Source organism: Artemia franciscana, chromosome 7, assembly GCF_032884065.1.
Source record: "Artemia franciscana chromosome 7, ASM3288406v1, whole genome shotgun sequence".
In the NCBI taxonomy this organism is placed as follows: domain Eukaryota; kingdom Metazoa; phylum Arthropoda; class Branchiopoda; order Anostraca; family Artemiidae; genus Artemia; species Artemia franciscana.
Window position 1 is genome coordinate 49,163,762 of NC_088869.1, and position 22,333 is coordinate 49,186,094.

At 35.4% G+C, this 22,333-nt stretch overlaps 1 protein-coding gene across 4 annotated transcripts in view; it reads left to right on the forward strand.

The window, feature by feature from the left end:
• Positions 1-22,333, forward strand: part of LOC136029408 (estrogen-related receptor gamma-like) — a 180,060-nt gene that overhangs the window by 38,604 nt on the left and 119,123 nt on the right. For all 4 annotated transcript variants that reach the window (XM_065707771.1, XM_065707774.1, XM_065707772.1 and 1 more), the window contains exon 3: positions 11,570-11,719. In XM_065707771.1, the coding sequence (XP_065563843.1) occupies positions 11,570-11,719 (150 nt within the window). The remainder of the gene's footprint in view (positions 1-11,569; positions 11,720-22,333) is intronic.

Sequence of the window (22,333 nt, forward strand, 5' to 3'; positions counted from 1 at the left end):
AGAAATGTATTCCAACGACAGCTGTATAAAAGAAATAAACTTTTCTCTCAAAAACATACTTCGAAACATCGATTTTATCCCTTGGAAACTTTGCAACAAAGTGAGGCAAATACTGGAGGTGTTCCTTCTAAGACTATTTAAGAAGAATTTCGCAAATTTCTCTCATCAAACTTAATTGGATTGAGTTGATAATCCCGCAAAGACTTTGTCTCTCGTTTCCATATGACAAATACTGTTCGCATCACATCCTTAAACTCTCAGTATCAAAATTTGTAAGGGATGGATTTAATTAGCGGTTACGGTCAGAAGTAGTAAAAAAATTGGTAATTTGTAAGGGATTACAAATATGATTTGCACACAAGGGAGTACGGACAGATAGTATGCATACCCGTGGTTAATTTTTTTTTTCGACGAACACAAGGAAAAACTTAATTAGACGCAGTGCTGTTGCCCTGCTTAAGTAAAGAGCCATGTTTTTTCTTGCCACTTCGTTTGGAAGGGTGGTCGTAGAAATTTAGAAGAGAGCTCCGTCGATTGCTCATTCAAGGTTTTAGTGTCTTTTTAATAGTCAAAAGCTACTGGAGGACTAATTCGTGCCTTATTTTTGTGACCCGGCCACCCGTGACCCTATAAGGAGTCCGATAAAAGCTTTGGCATAATTCATTCTGTTCAAAATAGTCACAAGTCCAATAAATATGCCTTCAGGGAAAACATGACCCCCACAGACCCTTGATCAAGAGCTTTAATAATTGCAAATTGTCGACCGTTTGCATATGTGTTTTTATAATAGAAAAAAGAAGGCTTGTTCCATATTAGTTGTGTGATTTTCAGGCGTGAGAAGGGGGCAAGGGGACTTTAGACTTTTAAGGGGGAGGGGAGGTTAAGAATTACGTCTCTAATCCAGATAGACTTTTACGCACTGTAACTCTATGGGAATTATGACTTATTTACGCCTACGTAACATGGTAAATTAAAACACACTATGTGATATTTTACTATCAAAATAACGTATCTGGAACATATTGGAAACGACTTAAGATAGCAAGCCAAGGCCAAGAGGGTATGGGTTCCAACCCCCTTTCCCTGAAATTTTGTCCAAGTCGTAAAAAAATACATATAAAAAATTGTGTATGTGATTTTAAAGTTTTTTTGAACCACCTCCCCCGAGCGAAAATCCTGAATATACCTCTGTAACATATTTTAGAAGGTATATGTATGATATACGTTCCAGAGGCAGATTTGAAACTAATTCTGACTTTATTGGATCGTTACAACCGAAAATAAACCCATAATAGTTTTTGTCTCTGATAGACTAGTAGTTTAACGAGCATTCAGTTAGGGACAGTTAGATCTTAGTGAAAACAGATAGACTTTGAAGATTGGTTGTATTGATATGTCACACCCGAAATCTAACTAACAATTCCATAGATTGGCTTAGACTTACAAGGCATTTAAACAGAGTATGTACAATTACAGGGGAATTACCAAAACTAAAAAGAGTTATTAGAAAGCATTGTTGATTTTTCCGTAGTGTCCAAAGTTGGGCTCAGTTGTGCTTTTTTCTCTGATTAGCTAGTAACTTGCTAGGCATGTATATTGCCCCAAGCGAACCTAAGAGGAAATAAGGGTTATATTTAGTCTGGATACCCCAAAGTGGACCAAACTATGTTTTCTGCGATCGGTGTACAGATATCACGATAAATTAGACTGAACCGAGGAAACTTTAACCAGGAAAATAAGACGTGGAAGAAAATCATGGTTATGCCGATTCTTAGCACGAAAAACCCGAATTTCTGTGCGGTTAACTGCTTAAAAATTTCAAGCTATGTAGACGACTCGATCAAGGTTTTTGAAAAAGTAAGGAACTAAATCTGTTTGTATTGATTACATTGTCTGGTTGAACTAATTCTAGCCGTTTATTGGATGTGATAGGTAGCTGATAGGTTGGGATGATATGAAAGGGGTAGCACCACTCTCATTACCGAGCCTTCATTAGTCCCGTAATATCATTTTGTGATTTTGTTGTTGTTAAATTTTCACATTGTTCAAAATACAAATCGTTTCAGTGAAGTGGCGACATGCTGAACTTCAAAAGATTTAGGGGCTAGCCTTACTCGCATTCGTGGTAGTTTTGTTCGTTTTAGGATTCATTATTTCTCAATAGCAGTATCTACATTCAGAGTGTTCGATCGTTTTAATTTCTGTTCCTTTTGGGTGTCAATTATAAATCGACAGTAATTTCTATTCGTTTTGATTTTGGAATTATAAACTGACTTTATTTCTATTGGTCTTTGGTATTAATATGGCTCTCTCATTTTTTGGAAAGCTTCTTTTTTGGAGAATATATTTTTAAACTAAATGGTTCACCTTTCAGCGGAGGCCCCCTCAAATTAGGAAATAGTGCTGCTCAAGAAGTAAAACCTTAAGAGTTAACGGTTTGACAATCTATAAGTCTGCAGGTAGTGATATCTGTGTCCTCGGCTCAGGGGTTGAGGGATTTTGGTCATGCTCCTGTGCTGATTTTCATAAAGTAACTGAAATTCCTTAAAGAGTAGAGTAATAGTGAGTAATATGACTCCTTAGCACCCTCTGGGCATTTGTACTTTTGTTGTAAAGGGAGTATCGTTTGCTTAAAAAATAATCAGTTCAATTCCAGTCAAACCCAGCGTCAATAAACTTATTGCAATTGATTTTTTTTAATTTTCGGGTTTCGAATTGTAATTCTTGAGCTGTGTTCAAGTACATTAACCTACAGCAATTAATTATTAGCTTATTATCTCAATAATTTGTAATTTGTCCTTTTTCAGATAGAAAATTCGACATACATTTATCTATCAGTATGAGTTGACAATATTTTTGGTTAGTCTCAAAGGTTCTCTGGGGTTGCGACATTTTTGATTTTATTTCCTCTTTTTGCAAGAAATTCTCTTTATGTTGTAATTGCGCTCAATAGAGCGTTCAATAGCATACAACAATTAATTACTTGCTTATTATGGTGTGGGGCTCAATAATTTGTAATTTGTCCATTTTCAGATAGAAAATTCGACATACAGTTATCTATCAGTATGAGTTGACAATATTTTTGGTTAGTCTCAAAGGTTCTCTGGGTTTGCAACATTTTTGATTTTTTCCTGTTTTTGCAAGAAATTCTCGTTATGTTACAACTGCGTTCAGTAGAGCGCAGCAATTATGCTTATTTTGAAGTTATTGCAATTAGTTGCAATAAAGTCTGTTTTAAGGGTTGTCCGTAGTGGACACAATATTATAGTCTAGTAGACGTAACAAAATCTTTGTAACAACACATCGAAATACAGTATGCAAGCTGAGAAAAAAACAGCACAAAAATAAAAATACCGTTAGGCAGTTCCTTTTAATTCCTTGGCACACAGAGCCACTCAAAGCCGTTCGTATGGCCCTTAACCTCGGATCTACGTTTCTGTGATTTTCCCTTTTCTTCATTTACTTGGAGTGACCTAGTGCTTAAGCCCTTGACTTAAGTAATATAAAGAAATGAATTGCAACTTTTTCCATTTCTGAAAACTCTTCAATGCATCTATTTTCCTTAGGCTTCATGTTCTTTCTGCAGAAATTCTTTAATGTAGAAGTCTTTAATTGTTTTAAATAGTAGAATTGTGACAAAGAGTCAAACTTTAGCGTAAAGAGCGAGGGATTGCGGAGGGGACAACTCATTTCATATACAGAGTAATTTCTGTTTGTTTTAAGTTTCAATGTCGCTCCTTACTTTCAGTTACAAAAACTAGTTTTTTTTTATTTAATTTCTGAACGTTTTTGAATTAATGCGTGTTTGATTTTGGCTCTCCGAACATGAATTATTAAAACGAAATTTGCATATTAATTCTTTTTTTGGCTAAATGGCTTTCTTTTAGTTTTGATGAGACGATTTGGAGAAATAAGAGGTGGGGAAGGAGGCCTAGTTTCCCTCCAATTTTTCGGTTACTTAAAAAGGCAACTAGAACTTTTTATTTTTAACGAATGTTTTTGTTAGTAAAAAATATACGTAACTTAAGAATTAACTTACGTAACAAACTTTTATATTCTTATATTTTTATTATGTATATGAGGGGGTTTGTCCCCTCGTCAATGCCTCGCTTTTTATATCAAATCTTAAGTTTTGTCCCAATTCTTTAAGAATGACCCCTGAATCAGAAAGGCCATAGATTAAATAGCTGAAATTACTAAAAATACTTTAGCATAAAGAGCGAGGTATTTATCTCCTCCTAAATACGTCGCTCTTTATGCTAAAGTATTTTTAGAATCCTCATATGCGTAATAATATCTATTTGTTTTAAGTTTTAATGTTACTCCTTACTTTCAATTGAAAAACCTTTTTTATATTTATTTTTTCATTGTTTTTTTTTTTATAGTAATGCTAGAAAATCCTGCGCCCTTTTCATTGAATTTATCTTCCCCCATGACTTATTTCTCCAAGGAAAGATCCTCCCACATAGACCCCTCCCCTCAACCCCACACCCCAAACCAAAAAAATCCCCCTGAAAACGTATGTACACCTCCCAATAACCATTACTATATGTAAACAATGGTCAAAGTTTGTAACTTGCAGCCCCTCCCCCAGGGACGGTGGGGGAGTAAGTCATCCCCAAAGACATAGTTTTATGGTTTTCGACTATGTGGAACAAAATGGCTATCTAAAAATTTTGATCCGTTGACTTTGGGAAAAGAATGAGCGTGGGAGGGTGCCTAAGTGCCATCCAATTTTTGGTCACTTACAAAGGGCACTAGAACTTTTCATTTCCGTTAAAATGAGCCCTCTTGCGACATTCTAGGACCACTTGGTCGATACGATGACCCCTGGGAAAAAAAAACAAACAAATAAACACGCTCCCGTGATATGTCTTCTGGCAAAAAAATACGAAATTCCACATTTTTGTAGATAGGAGCTTGAAATTTTGTTATAGGATTCTCTGATACGCTGAATGCGTTGGTGGGATTTTCGTTAAGATTCTATGACTTTTAGGGGATGTTTCCCCCTATTTTCCAAAATAAGGCAAATTTTCTCAGGCTCGTTACTTTTGGTGACAAAGACTAAATTTGATGAAATTTATATATTTAAAATCAGCATAAAAATTCGATTCTTTTGATGTATCTTTTAGCATTAAAATTCCGTTTTTTAGAGTATCGTTTACTATTGAGTCAGGTCGCTCCTTACTACAGTTCGTTACCACGAACTGTTTGATGAAGACATGTGGGATTCATAACTATTTACTCATAGACTGTCAGAGGAGATTTGTATTTTCAAACGTCTTATACATGTGCACGATATGCATGAAGGAAGTGAGCCACATATGTCGCAGGAGTACGACACACATGCCCCAGGAAATTGCTATGTGGTGCGAGTGTGCTATGTGCGGTGGAACAAGTGGCATTTTGAGATTCACATGGGGCATTAGAGAGTGGATAACCCTTGAGACTATCTTTGGTAGGGAGATCACGTTTTAGGGATAGCTTTGGCTAGACCCTTAGTCTTTAGATGTTAATGTAGATAGGTTTGAACATATGTATCAAAACCCGTTGATATGGTTATAACATTTGTATTTCCAATCTTAATTCAGTTTCTCAGTTTCTCTTGAAGAATACAGTATTTATATCGGGCAATACAGTGTTTACTATCGCTTAAGCGATAGTAATAATGTTGATATGATGATATCATCTAATTGTGGTGATCTTTTCTTCGTAAAGAAACTTGAGTAATTAGAACCAGGGTCGTACCCAGGATTTTTTTCAGTGGGGAGGGGGGATACAAAAGGATTTTTCTGGGGGGGGGTTACAAAAAACTTTAAAAACACATCATAAAAAATTTATTCAGTTTTGTTACGTTTTTTTGGGATAGGCTTAACTCCCTAGCCCCCCTCCCTCTCGCTGGATGCGTGCTTCATTAGAACCATGAATTATAGTTATTATACTGCAGGCTTGACGAGAAATCTACCTTAGACAAGGAATTTTTTTGTTTTGGGGAATATTCGTTTGCTGAGTGAAAAGTATTTGTTCAATGGATGAATGGTTACTGTATCTTATCTTTTGCCGAGTAATAGTTATTGATGGAACCTTATTTAATTTTTTCACCCAGAATCAAGATATAGGCTATAGCCGACCCTTGTTTACTATTACTCTTCAAGGTTTTGGAGTGCAAGCTTGGCTGCCACATTTGTAACTTATGTTTTAAAATTTGGTTCTTCCTGGTATTATTTTGAACAACTTTCTACGGATTAATTATGTTAGCTGCTCCATGAATTGTGGTTGTTTACAGGGGGAAGAGTAGGACTCCCCCTATGTTTTCTTGGGATATCGAAATATAGTTTATTCCTATGGTTCTTTGTCGATGCCTCAACATGAAACTAGTCCGGCTTGCCAGTGGGCCCCCTTGTCATCATTTGCAGCGGGATTGCCAATATATATGACCTGGTATAAATAATTTGAATAGGTGTCCTCAAGTAGAATGATCTTTTCTCTGAAATAAAGTGCCGTCAAAATCATGGCTGAGTGGATAACTTAACTCAAAGGTTGCTTTTTTGAAACCTGGAATAATTTTTAGTGACTGCATCTTAAAGAATTAACTGAAGAATGGAGTTTTTCCAGACACACTCTAACTACTTATTTAAAGTATTGCCACTCACTGCTCACCTGTAGTGATCATGATATGTGACTTTTTTCCAGTATTAAATCAAACAGTTCGTGGTAACGAACTGTAGTAAGGAGCGACCCGGCTCAATAGTAACCAAAACTCTAAAAAATGGAATTTTGATACCAATAGCTACATCAAAAGAATTGCATTTTAATGCTGGTTTTAAATATATAAGTTTCATCAAGTTTAGTCTTACCCATCAAAAGTTACGAGCCTGAGAAAATTTGCGTTATTTTAGAAAATAGGGGGAAACGCCCCCTAAAAGTCATAGAATGACTTAACGAAAATCACACCATCAGATTCAGCGTATCAGAGAACCCTACTGTAGAAGTTTCGAGCTCCTATCTACAAAAATGTGGAATTTTGCATTTTTTGCTAGAAGGCAGATCACGGATGCGTGTTTATTTGTTTTTTTGTTGTTTTTTTTTCTTTTTCCTTTTTCCCAGGGGTGATCGTATCGACCCAGTTGTCCTAGAATGTTGCAAGAGGGCTCATTCTAACGGAAATGAGAAGTTCTAGTGCCCTTTTTAAGTGACCAAAAAAATTGGAGGGCACCTAGGCCCCCTCCCACGCTAATTATTTTCCCAAAGTCAACGGATCAAAATTCTGAGATAGCCATTTTATTCAGCGTAGTCGAAAAACCTTATAACTATGTCTTTGGGGACGCCTTACTCCCCCACAGTCCCCGTGGGAGGGGCAACAAGTTACAAACTTTGATCTGTGTTTACATATAGTAATGGTTATTGGGAAGTATACAGGCGTTTTCAGGAGGATTTTTTTGGTTTGGGGGAGAGGTTGAGAAGAGGGGGATATGCTGGGGGAACTTTCCTTAGAGAATTTGTAATGGGAGAAGAAAATTTCTATGAAGGGAGAGCAGGATATAGGCTACTAGCATTATTAAAAAAAAAAAACAATTAAAAAATAAAAGTGAAAAAGCTTTTTCAGCTGGAAGTAAGGAACAGCAATAAAACTTAAAACAAACAGAAATTATTACCCATATGAGGGGCTCACCTCCTTCTAATATCTCACTCTTTACGCTAAAGTATTTTCAGTAATTTCAACTACTTATTCTACGGCTTTTGTGATTCAGGGGGTCATTCTTAATGAATTGGGATAAAATTTAAGCTTTAGTGTAAAGAGCGAGGTACTGACGATGGGGCGAATCCCCTCATATATGTAATAAAAACATGAGAATACAAAAGTTCTTTACGTAAGCTAATTTATAAGTTACGTAAATCTTTTACCAATAAAAAGATTCGTAAAAAATTAAAAGTTCTAGTTGCCTTTTTAATTAACCAAAAAATCGGGGGGCAACTAGGTTTCGTCCCCCACTCTTTTTTTCTCAAAATCATTCGATCAAAATTATGCAAAAGCCATTAAGCCAAAAAAATATGCAAATTTCGTTTTGATTATTCCTCTGCGGAGAGCCAAAATCAAAACATGCATTGATTCAAAAACGTTCAGAAATTAAATAAAAAAAAACAAGTTTTTTTAACTGAAAGTAAGGAGCGACATTAAAACTTAAAACGCACAGAAATTACTTCGTATATGAAAGAGGCTGCTTCCTCATCAACGCCCCGCTCTTTACGCTAAAGTTTTTTACTGTTTTTGAAAAGAAGAATTGAGAGAAAGAGTCAAACTTTAGCGTAAAGAGCGGGGCGTTGATGAGGAAGCAGCCTTTTTCATATACGAAGTAATTTCTGTGCGTTTTAAGTTTTAATGTCGCTCCTTACTTTCAGTTAAAAAAACTTGTTTTTTTTTACTTAATTCCAAGAAGAAGCAATGGATGTACTGATAAAATTGGTCCTGGTTGGTCTGTGTATATGGTGTTTAACCAGCTTTCTTGGGTGACCTGAGTTTACGATTATTGGCAAAGGTGAATAAAGGCGGGAAAAGCTGAAATTTATCTAGCTAACTAAACTATTTTGAGTTGCTGTTCAGTCACTTTTAAGATTTTAAGCTAAGTTCGCAGGTGGTTATATCCAGAATATTTATTCAGAGGGGGGATTTAAACAAACAATAAAAAAATTGCATCAAAATTCGTTTATATACATTTTTGTTAGGTTTTTACGATTAAGAAAAAAACATTACCAGGGGGAAGGGATCGACACCCTAGCCCCACCTGAATACAGCCTTGGTTCAAAGTAAGAACTGACTAAGATGTGTATAAAACTTTTTGATTACTGTAGATGTATTGTTAACTTAAACGTACGGCAACATAAAATTTGTACTGCCTACTGACAAGACGTATTTCATAAAACCTTTCAAAGAATATTCATTTATTTAAGGATCTGTTTGCTGATTTGAATTGGCGGTGCTATTGTTTTGCTATAGTTCCTTATAATGTCCATTGCATGTGACACATGTACTTGCACCAATAATCCTAGGTGTCTTTCAATTAATTCTAGCACCATTTTTAAGTATCAAAATTGATCAGAGGGCAACTTTCTATCCCTTCATTGTCTTTTATGCTCCTGGGCTGCCCACACCCCAAGACTGGGTCGTATGAATCAAAAACTTTTAAGATGATCATTCTAATCAGAACAGTAATAGACAAAAGGTGGCGGACTTATTCGAATGGAAATTTTAAAGTTCCAATGCTCATTTAAGCCAATTTAGAAAAAAGAAATCGCCCCACGGCAAAGTACTAATTTTTGCAATTTTTTGCCGTTTGAAAAACATTTTGGCTCAAATAGGTCGAAATTCTTTGTGAGTGAACACTGGGAGATGAGCGATTCCCTAGGATTATCCTTCTGATTTTCTCTCGGTGTCAGTTACCATACCGTCTTATTCATCCCTAACAATTTATTCAATGCAAAAACAAACAAACAAATTTTTCTAACTGAAGGTAAGGAGCCACATACTTCCCTCTTGGTGGTTGGTGTTTACCCCCCTCCCTCCCAGAAAACACTATCTGGAAAATACTCCCCCGCAGAAAATATGCCACCCTGGAAAATATTCCCCGGCAAATACCCCCCGGAAAATACCCCTCCGTAGAAAATCCCCCCGTGGAAAATAAGGCTTTCCAAATTTGAGGATTATATTTGAGCTTGTTTTTTTTTTTTTTTTTCGTAGAGGGAAGGAATTTTTATACTTATGTATTATGCGCCACTCACTCAGGCTTACGCTGTGTAAAACTCGAGAACAGTTTTTTTCGTTAGTTTCTTCATTACTTTAGAAAAAAATTGAGCAATAGATTTGCACACTAGGGGGGGAGGGTAAAGTATAGCGGGTCTGCATGCAAAATGTGTTAGGTACAATTATTCTGCATATTATAAAGTAAGAATTGTTGTCTAACTTTAAAATGTCCAAGTACTATATACACACACCCTCCCCCCTTTATGTGCAAATATACAGCCCTAATTACATATTTCCCATATATTCTGTCACTTGTCTTTGTCTTGTCTCGCGCTAAGCTGAAATGAACTAGCGAAGAAACTGGTTTGTTCTCGAGTTTTACATGGAAATCTCACCATCAGATTCAATGTGTCAAAGAACTAGACCATAGAGGTTTCAAGCTGCTGTCGCCAAAAATGTGAAATTTGGTATTTTTTTGCCAGAAGAAAGATCACGGACGCGTGTTTATTTTATTATTATTATTTATTTTTTTTGGTTTGTTTTTCCCAGGGGTGATTGCATTGACCCAGTTTTCCTATAATATTGGGAGAGGTTTTTTTTTGTTTTCCCCCAGGGGTAATCGTATCAAAATAATGGCCCTAGAAGATCGAGAGAGGGTGCATTTGAACAAAAATTAAGTTCTAGTGCCCTCTTAAGTGACCAAAACGATTGGAGGGCATCTAGGCCATTCAAAATCATTCATAAATAACCATATCATTCAAAATTAAATGATAAGAATTTCGAGATAGCCATTTTGTTCAACATAGTTCAAAGGCCGAATAACTACGCCTTTGGAGGTAATCTAACCCCCCACAGCCCATAGGGAAAGGTCTAAGTTACAAATTTGCCTATTTTTTACGTCTAGTATTTGTTAATGGGAAGTATGTATACATTCTTTGGGTGGGGGAGGGAGTTTTCTGCTAGGGGGATTTTCCACGAGGAGAATTTTCCATGGGGAGGGAAGCTTCCAAAGGGCTAGTTTTTCAGGGAAATTTTTACACAGGGGGAATTTGCCAGAATTCCTATACAATATTCTTCTTATGTTTTGCTTTCTCATTGCCGACTCAATTTTACATGTGGAGATGTTATGGTAAATTGTCCAGGGCATATTTTCACCAGGATTGAATTGTCTAGAGGATATATTCGTAGGAAGGAGGAATTTTTCCGTGGAGGTGTTGCCAGATTTCCTGGCATTATTTAAAAATCGATCAGAAATGAAATAAAAACAGTTTTTCAACTGAAAGTAAGGAGCAACATTAAAACTTAAGACAAACAGAAATTATTATGTATATAGGGAGTTGCTCCTTTCTCAACACCTCGTTCTTTACACTAAGTTTGAATTTTGTTCCAATTGCTTAAAAACGACTCCTGAAACGTAAGGTTTTTTTAAAATTACAAAAACAAGAAGCTTTTTAAAAGTACTAAAGAACTATAGTGTGAAGAGTAAGGTGTTGAGGAGGGGGCCACCCTTTTCATATACGTAATAATACTTGTTCTTTTTAAGTTTTAGTGTTGCTCCTTACTTTCAGTTGAAAAAACTTGTTTTTTGTTTGTTTAATTGTTACAAAGAGCTAAGACAAGAGCTTTCAATACGTGATATCATTTTCAAAAGCTTTTGGCTTTCTGGAATATGCCACTATTTTTAACCTGAGTAATTCATCAGCATGAAGATTAATTAGTGCTTTACTAAATTTGTTAAGATTGTCATATAAAGGATGTGCATGCAGTGACCGTTATACATCCTAGCTCAGGAGAATCAAAATGATCTTCAGTTATTGTTTTTCTTTTAAGGCACAGATGATAAAAGATTCTGAACCGTGTTGTAACCAAAAGGATATCAACTTTAAAAACAGCCATTTTTCACCATATCAGCCAATCTACTCAGAAGACATGGACCAGTTACTATCGTCACCCGAAAGTGAGCAACAATTTAATTTATCGGTCAGTATTTCAAAGTCTTACGTATGTATAGTCTGTATCATATTCCGTACTAAATTACAATTTGTATTTCGGAACGAGAAAATCCCATATCTTAGTCAGTGCTGTAGCTTTCATTTAGTCTCTCACGTATTATGTTTTTCTCGATCACTTTATGTAGACGGGATGATCATAGAAGCTTGAAAAGACACTCATTGAATCATAAATTGAAAGTTCCAGTGCTATTTAAGGGTCAAAAGGGACTGAGGGGAAACCAGTCTCTTTCGTCCCCGGGTTTACCTTTGAGCATCACCTTGGCCTCAATTGGGTTCGGTTAAAAAGCTTTAAATGCCCGTTTTGCTCAGAATATTCAAAAGGAAAAATTGTGTATTCATCAGGGTTTGACCCATGCGGCTCAATGGAAAGAGCCCAACATTGTTCCAATTGACTCATTCTTCGCAAATAAGTTCATTAAAAAGGCTGCCAATGTCGTACCTTGATAAAACTAAAATCTTCCAAGGATGTTTAATATATGTAACTACAAATGCAAAATGAGCCCTTTACCTACTCTCACTCCCCCATCCTTACATTCCAAGGTAATCAAACCTCCTCCTTATGAAAGTATGTCCTTCTTTCTAACTTCTTTCCTCCCTCATTTAAAAAAAAAATATCGAATTTGTCCTGCTTTTTATGTTTAACCAGTACGAAACACTTGTATCCATGGCTCCCCAATAGTAGACTAAATAACAGTAATAAGGTACGTATTTGAATAAGATGTATAATATTTTTTCCATTAGAACAGACCTTTTTGCTGTGGCATATTCAAAAATGGTATCTACGAAGAGTAGGATTACACAGCGCGTAAGTCCTGCACGGGCAATGTTGAACTAAATCGGCAGAAAATGTTTCAGTGCCATCTTAAATGGATAATTTGTTTTTGTCAGATTTATTTCTTCTAGTATTTCTGGAATTATAAAGGACCCTGTCAAAGGTGATTGATACCTGCACTGGAGACACTTCCTGTAAATTTTATTTTAATAGTGTAAGTTAGCTGCCAAATATTTAAGGCACTTAGATCTATTCTTCCTGTTAAAAGTATTCTGAAATGAAAGCAGGGCCATCCACGGTTGGTCAGTCTTAAAAATTGACGTTTCAGTAATGCCAAAACTGCCTATTGTCCTCCTTTCTTCACCAAAAATGTCACACGTATTTCTCTTCTTTAAACAGACGTCCTCTTTTGAGAGATTTTCATATGATAATACTGCTAGAACCACTTTGTTTTGGAATTGTTTTGTTTAATGTTGTGTGAGCAACAAGCAGCAAATACATAAGCGAAGAGCCACAACAAACAATAGTATATTATCATTTGTTGCTTCTGGGTCCACAATTAGTTGAAAAATAATATTTCTGGTTTTTCAGTCTCTAGTTTAGTAGAAATTTAAAGTGTAAAGTGTAGAGTGTTTAAATCCTTGTTTAGAAAAGCTGTGAATAGAAAAGTTCTTGGGTTTTCGGAGAAGCAACAAAAAGAAAGTTTTTTCTGAGAATCCAATATATATAATTTTCAAAATTAGCTTTACTGAACAGAAATATCCTTTCAGTATTCTTACTACATCATTTCCTGTACCAATGGATCACTATTTCAATGATATTGTACTATTGTTTGTTGTGGCTCTTCGTTTATGTATTTGCTGCTTGTTGCTCACACAACATTAAACATTCTTTTTTTAGATTAACAAAAATTAGTTTTCTTATGAATGACCTAGGCATGGATTTGTTGAGGACATCGCTTTTCTCAAAAAGGGAGGTATGATGCACGTCGTTTACATCGAAATTAGGCCAGGATTTGCAATACCGTCTCAAGACAGAAACAAGGCAAGTCCAAGCTGCAGACTCACTCAGATGACGAATGAACTGCTAAGGACTCAGAGATAAAACGAGCTATTATCTGATTCGGTGCAAGAATGAGCTAGTCCAGGCTATATACTGACCTTGTAATGGTTTTGTAACCAAGTAATGACTTGATGCAAAACAAGCCGAGTCATAAATCAGTCAAAAAAAGAAAATTCAAAAGTGCGGGCACCTTTGGTACCAAAACAAGCTAGTTCCTGACCCGGTGCTAAAATGGCATATGGCCTAACTCAGCATAAAAATGATCTAATTAGCAGACAAAGCAACTCCATGTTTGCCAGCCTAGATGGAGACCAAAAGGAGTTAACTTCAAAACTTTGTTTTTTGTGTCATCCAAGTACATTGTGACGAAACTTGGCCTCAGGGCCAAGTTTAAAAAACTTTCGCTGTCCATTCAGTTTAAAACTTTCAGGGCTGGAAGCTAATGGCCTACACTAACACGAATTACTAGACGTGGAATATTTCGATCAGTGAAGACCAAAATGAGTTACCGAACTTGAAAATTTCTTAGACTAAAGCATTTATCGGACTTAAAAAATACCGGGTTTCACGACCCTATCAAAAAGTTTTCAGAGAATTCTGATATTTGTTTTTCTGATTTAGACTTTTTTTGGTCAGCTTTATACTTTTATTGCACAAATTCTGGACCAAAGAGACCTCAAAGCGCAAATAATGGTTGCCAAAAGACTGGAAGAGCATAAAACATGTTTTTAATGTCTGATCAGCTTGAAATTTAAAGATCACGTGCCCTGGTCCAATGGGACTTCAGCCCGTAACAAAGTTTGCCGAACAATTTTAGTACAGAAGCTAGTACCCTTTGTCCAATCGGCCTAAAACTCACAAGATATATATCTAGGGCCAAAAAGAATTGAAATACCCATTTAATTGGATCTGCTTGTGACTGTGATACAGGATTGGACGCACAAGGAGGGCGTTTGACTCCTTCAAACTCTTCCCCCTCGAAAAATCCACAGTGCCAATTTTTCATTAACATTTTTTACAATAATTTTATTTTTTATCTTAACATATAAAGTTGTTCCTGCTGAAGATGTGGGTAAGAATTTAATTCGCATCACCAAAAATGGTTAACGGTCTTAACTGCTTAAAATAATTTACCGTTTAGTAGTTCTCTATGGTTTATTTGTTTAAGCTGCTTGAAATATTTTAAGCGAAGAAAGAATCCTTGTAAAAACAGGAATTATATTATAAAAAGACATAAACTTAATTCTTTTTTTCAGATTGACAAAAAATTAGTTTTCTTATGAATGACCTAGGCATGGATTTGTTAAGAGATACTAGAATTTTGAACAAAGCAGAACATGGCAAGATAGATATTAATCAAATGATAGAATAAAACGCGTCTATTTTCAAGGGTGGCTATAGGATGGGATTAAGGATGGCCAAATCCGTATAAATGAAATACAAACACGCAGATTTTGAGTCTGTATGATTGAATACCACTCTTTATTCTGCCCGAATTTCTTTGTAAATATTTAATAAAAAAAATTAGTCAAGTCATTCTAAAAATGACACGGGTTTCTTGCAACAACTATTCGAAAATTTTGACTGTACTTCCAAATTTTTCCAAAAATCAAAATTTCAAACAAAACTTTTAGCTGTTAAGTGGAAAAACTTTGAAAACTTTTAATTTTCTTGAAAAAAATTAAATCTGTGTTACTTGGAAATAATCGGGAATTAATTTAAAATAATGTTTAAAAAAATACAACATCAGAGATTCAGGTGATTTAAGAATAAATTAAATAAAAGAAAACAAGTTTTTTAACTAAAGGTAAGGAGCGACATTAAATCTTAAAACGAACAGAAATTACTCCTTATATGAAAGGGGCTTTTCTTCCTCAACGCCTCACCCTTTACGCTAAAGTTTGACTCTTTCTCTTAACTCTACTTTTTAAAACAGTAAACTTTTTTTTTACTTTTTACCATAAAAATTACCCTTTTTTAGGGTACACGTAACTGTAAACTTTTACTTACCCTATTTTAAATTACCAAAAAACTGGAGGGCAACTAGACTCTCTCCCACGCTCATTTTTTCCGAAAGTCATCGGATCAAAATTTTGAGATAGCCATTGTGTTCAGCTTAGTCGAAAAATCTAACTACTATGTCTTTCAATTATTAAGTTTAAGGGGGGATTCGCCCCCTGGTCAATACATCGTTCTGTACGCTAAAGTAATTTTAGTAATTTAAAAAGAGCTATTTATTCTAATTAAAGGGCTTTTTTGATTCAGGGGTCATTCAGGAATTGGATCAAAATTCGAATTTTAGCACAAAGAGCGAGGTATTGACGAGGGGGCGATACTCCTCAAATACGTAATAATTTCTGTTCATTTTAATTTTTAATATTACTCCTTAATTTACTTAAAGGTGTTTAGTCAAACAGTTCGTGGTAACGAACTATAGGAAATGAAACTCTAAAAAACGGAATTTTGTTTCCGTTTTCCGGCTAAAAGATACATCAAAAGAATCGATTTTTCTGCTGATTTTTAATATATAGTTTCATCAATTTAGTCTTTGTCATCAAAAGTTACGAGCCTGAGAAAATTTGCCTTATTTTTGGAAAATAGGGGGAAACACCTCCTAAAAAGTCATAGAATCTTAACGATTCTATTAAATCACGGCATCGGATTCAGCGTATCAGAGAACCCTATAGGAAAAATTTCAAGCTCCTATCGACACAAATGTGGAATTTCGTATTTTTTGCCAGAAGACAGATCACGGGTGCGTGTTTATTTGTTTTTTTTTTCTTCTTTTTTTCAGGGGTCATCGTATCGACCAAGTGGTCCTAGAATGTTGCATGAGGGCCTCATTCTAACGGAAATGAAAATCTCTAGTGTCCTTTTTAAGTGACCAAAAGAATTGGAGGGTACCTAGGCCCCTCCCACGCTCATTTTTTCCCAAAGTCAACGAATCAAAATTTTGAGATAGCCATTTTGTTCCGCATAGTCGAAAACCATAATAACTGTGTCTTTGGGGATGACTTACTCCCCTGCAGCTCCTGTGGGAGGTGCTGCAAGCTACAAACTTTGACCAGTGTTTACATACAGTAATGGTTGTTGGAAGTGTACAGACGTTTTTCAGGGGGATTTTTTTTGGTTTGGGGGTAGGGTGGAGGGGAGGGGTCTATGTGGGAGGATCTTTCCTTAGAGGAATATGTCATGGGGGAAGAGAAATTTAATGAAAAGGGCACGGGGTTTTCTAGCATTATATAAAAAAAACAATAAAAAAAATAAATATGAAAAAGTTTTTTCAATTGAAAGTAAGGAGTAGCATTCAAACTTAAAACGAACAGAGGTTATTACGCATATGAGGGGTTCTAAAAATACTTTAGCACAAAGAGCGAGGTATTTAGGAAGATACAAATTCCTCGCTCTTTATGCTAAAGTATTTTTAGTAATTTCAACTATTTATTCTACGGCCTTTCTGATTCAGGGGTTCATTCTTAAAGAATTGGGACAAAATTTAAGATTCAGCGTAAAGAGCGAGGTATTAACGAGGGGACAAACCACCACATATACATAATAAAAATACAAGAATATAAAAGTTTGTTACGTAAGTTAATTCTTAAGTTACGTATATTTTTTTACTAATAAAAATGCTCGTTAAAAATTAAAAGTTCTAGTTGCCTTTTTAAGTAACCGAAAAATTGGAGGGCAACTAGGCCTCCTTCCCCACCCCTTATTTCTCAAAATCGTCTGATCAAAAACTAAAAGAAAGCCATTTAGCCAAAATAAGAATTAATATGCAAATTTCATTTTAATATTTATGTGCGGAGAGCCAAAATCAAACATGCATTAATTCAAAAACGTTCAGAAATTAAATATAAAAAAACTAGTTTTTTTAACTGAAAGTAGGGAGCGACATTAAAACTTAAAACGAACAGAGATTACTCCGTATATGAAATGGGCTGTCCCCTCCGCAATCCCTCGCTCTTTACGCTAAAGTTTGACTCTTTGCCACAGTTCTACTTTATAAAACAATTAAGAACTTTAGTGTAAAGAGCGAGGCGTTGAGGAGGGGACAACCCATTTCATATACGGAGTAATCTCTGTTCGTATTAAGTTTTGATGTCGCTCCTTACTTTCAGTTAAAAAAACTAGTTTTTTAAATTTATTTCTATTTAAGAGCAGGATTACCAAACCTTTAAGCTCTTGAAGGATAGAGTGTAGTCAGTGCTTTAAAGAAAACAGTAAATATTTCAATCTTTAGATTTTACTTCACACTTGTTTCCCCAGATGGAGGGAAACAGCACAAGCTGAAGAATTAAAGCAATTAAACTAAAATTAAAGCAATAAGGGCTTTAATTTCTCCTGTACTGCCGCTTTAAGAGTCCGCTGCAGAACCCAGATACTTAAAGCAGGTCAAATATTCTATGGGTGCTTCATCTTCCTGGATTCTTTTGTTGCCGATATAGCTTGTACCACCATCATTTTTTGTTGGTTTCAGATTTACCCCTGCCTGATAGGTTGTGGTTTTTGGGACAAAAAAGAAAAGATAAAAGAGATCCTGGTTGTCAGCGTAATCTAGATCTGTTTATGACAAAGAAGGGGATATACACGCTCCTTGGCATCCTTCGACCGCTTTGGTGGCCCTGTCAGCAACCAAGTTGGATAGGGTCAGAAACAAAAGGCATCCTTGTCTAACTACGTTCTCAATAATGAAAAAGCTTCGATGTGTTGAAAGCCGAGGCCTCGAGCAGGCATGACATGGATGGATTGGGCAGGCCATTTGGTTAAGGAATCGATTTCCCCTCTTGGAATTCCATATGGCGTCATGTATAAGAGTTTCATAAGGAAAGAGGAAATCAATGAACACTTGTATGGTCTCCTGGTGGTACCTGAACCTGGTGTTTGTTCTTAATCTGTCTTAAACTGAAGATCTGGATAGAGCGCTCCATCCCAGATCTGAGGTTTCCTTGGCTAGGTCTTTTTCTGCTGTCATTACAGAGATTATTTAGTTGTATTGTGGCAAACATCGCTATTCCTATTTCAATAAAAGCGATTACTCTTGAGTTTTCGCAATCTTCCTTATCTTTTTTCTTAAAGATCAAAACGATAATAGACCGTCTCCTGTCAAGTGATACTTATATTTCTCCTGTGATTAGCGTGTCATCCACACAGAGGTTCTGAGCTGCAAGAGGAAAAGGAGCTTTGTAGGTGTATTTGATAGGTGTTAGTAGTAGCAGTAGTAGTATTAGCAGAAGCAGTGGTTGTGTCAATACCTTTATTACATTTCAAGCACCACCATTGACTACATAAGCAAAAAATGCTATGTAAAGAAAAAAACTCTATAAAGAGGATGATAAAAAGCAAAGTAGAACTAAGAGAAAAAATAGAATACATGCTAACTGGGAAATATACAGGACATTCGTTGAACGTCAGACGTTTAGATTAGATAAATTAATAAAAGCCTATAAACTTTACCTAAAATTTGTTCTATTTCTTTTGTTGAGATTTGTATACAAAATATTTGCCAAATAGCTTATATTTACTTGCCAAAAACTGAATGAGTTTTTTTACATCTACGACAGTGACCCTTTGTCCTTTAGAATTCATAAGAACCTGTCTATTCTGAACCGTGGTTCATTATCAAATTTAATGAGGCAGCTATATACTATCGAGCTAAGGAAACTTTACATTATGTATATAAAAAATTGGATTTCCTACTATTTCTTACTGGATACAATTTTTTTTTTTACAGGAATTTCAACTAGTAAGGAAAATCCAATTTTTGGCTGTGGAAACTCGGATTCGTGTTTTAAGTCCAACAAACTATTGAAAATATTAAGATTTATATACTTTTCAGTAGAAAAAAATGTAATTCTCAACGTAAATAGGTTTTCTTAGTCAAAATAATTAAATGTCATCAGTAGATTGATATTCTTGACTATCATACTAAATTTGACTATTGTGCCATTTGAATGGACATTCAAACCGCATATTGGAATTATAGCAAAAAAAAAAAACAAAAAAAAAGCGGAAGCTAAATACATTTTTACTTTGAAATGAGTCGAATTTACTTTTCTACAAAACGTACACACATACATTTTTTGTACAAATATTTTGGCTTATAATTAATATTTTGGAACAATGGAAGAATATTATAAGATTTTCCAATCTCGTACTCCTTATGAAATAGTTACAGTGTATTAATAAAAGAGAAGCAGGTCACTTTTGGCCATTTCTGCTTAAACACAAGACAGAAATTATATAAATCTAAGACCATACTTTACTGGATCATTTGTGTAGTATGATTGCCTAGGTTTCGCTGGGAAAACCAACGCTTCCAACAACCTCGATAATGAGTGAAAACCAGTGTTGCCAGATGTTTGGTTTAAAGTTTTCGCCACAAAAAGGTGAAAATGCGCCAAAAGTTCCATTTTTTAGTGAAAATTTTTCTAACACCGATTTGAAAAAGTTAATGCGCAAACGCCTCAAAAAAGCGCCATGGCGCAAATGAACTCCATCTGGCCACTCTATCTCTGTCTATCTATCTATCTCTGAGCTGGAGAAGAACGGGTTCTGGCTAATATCAGAACTTGGTTACTGAGGACTGTTCCTGGCTGCTATTGTAGCCAGTTCTGATTAATAGATGGAATCCGAGTGGATGTGGAACTATTAATCCCTATGATATTTCTGATTGTCGTGCATATACATCTGGCTTATATTTATTGTATGTTAATCAAGGTTGCAACTGTTAATAATTTATTACAAATTTGCTGATTTTACAGGTAAAATTAAATAAAAAAAACAAGTTTTTTTAACTGAAAGTAATGAGCGACATTAAAACTTAAAACGCACAGAATTACTTCGTATATGAAAGAGCTTCCTCATCAACGCCCCGCTCTTTACGCTAAAGTTTGACTCTTTCTCTCAATTCTTCTTTTTAAAACAGTAAAAAACTTTAGCGTAAAGAGCGGGGCGTTGATGAGGAAGCAGCCTCTTTCATATGCGAGTAATTTCTGTGCGTTTTAAGTTTTAGTGTCGCTCATTACTTTCAGTTAAAAAAACTTGTTTTTTTTTATTTAATTTCTGAACGTTTTTGAATCAAATGCATGTTTTGATTTTGGCTCTCCGCAGAGGAATAATCAAAACGAAATTTGCATTTTTTTTTTTGGCTCAATGGCTTTCTCATAATTTTGATCGAATGATTTTGAGAAAAAAGAGCGGGGGAAGAAGCCTAGTTGCCCCCCGATTTTTTGGTTAATTAAAAGGCAACTAGAACTTTTAATTTTTTACGAATCTTTTTATTGGTAAAAGATTTACGTAACTTATAAATTAGCTTACGTAAAGAACTTTTGTATTCTCATGTTTTTATTACATATATGAGGGGATTCGCCCCATCGTCAGTACCTCACTCTTACACTAAAGCTTAAATTTTATCCCAATTCATTAAGAATGACCCCCTGAATCACAAAAGCCGTAGAATAAGTAGTTGAAATTACTGAAAATACTTAGCGTAAAGAGCGAGGTATTAGAAGGAGGTGAGCCCCTCATATGGGTAATAATTTCTGTTGTTTTAAGTTTTATTGCTGTTCCTTACTTCCAGCTGAAAAAGCTTTTTCACTTTTATTTTTTAATTGTTTTTTTTAAATAATGCTAGTAAATCCTGCTCTCCCTTCATGGAAATTTTCTTCTCCCAATACAAATTCTCGAAGGAAAGTTCCCCCAGCATATCCCCCTCTTCTCAACCCCTCCCCCAAACCAAAAAAAATCCTCCTGAAAACGCCTGTATACTTCCCAATAACCATTACTACATGTAAGCACAGGTCAAAGTTTGTAACTTTTTGCCCCTCCCACGGGGACTGTGGGGGAGTAAAGTCGTCCCCAAAGACATAATTATAAGGTTTTTCGACTACGCTGAATAAAATGACTCAGAATTTTGATCCGTTGACTTTGGGAAAATAATTAGCGTGGGAGGGGGCCTAGGTGCCCTCCAATATTTTTGGTCACTTAAAAAGGGCACTAGAACTTCTCATTTCCGTTAGAATGAGCCCTCTTGCAACATTCTAGGACAACTGGTCGATACGATCACCCCTGGGGAAAAAAAAACAAACAAAAAAACAAATAAACACGCATCCGTGATCTGCCTTCTGGCAAAAATGCAAAATTCCACATTTTTGTAGATAGGAGCTCGAAACTTCTACAGTAGGGTTCTCCGATACGCTGAATCTGATGTGTGATTTTCGTTAAGATTCTATGACTTTTAGGGGGCGTTTCCCCTATTTCTAAAATAACGCAAATTTTCTCAGGCTCGTAACTTTTGATGGGAAGACTAAACTTGATGAAACTTATATATTTAAAACCAGCATTAAAATGCGATTCTTTTGATGTAGCTATTGGTATCAAAATTCCATTTTTTAGAGTTTTGGTTACTATTGAGCCGGGTCGCTCCTTACTACAGTTCGTTACCACGAACTGTTTGATTCAGCAGCCTTACTGAAATCCAACTTATTTACTATTAAATAAATTAGGGATCCAATAAGGATCTGGAAATTAAACATTTTTGTCCTTCAACGAATTAAAATTTCAATTTAGATTCATAAATAAATTTTTTTTTCTCAAAAAGTTGGAAATTCAATAATGATTAGGGAATTCTAACAATACCCTAAATATTGATTTACAACAGTTTCTAGCCCTTGAGATTCCATTTTTCTTTATTAATAAACATTACAAACAATTTTTGTTGAATCTCTGTTTAGTTTTTTTTCTACA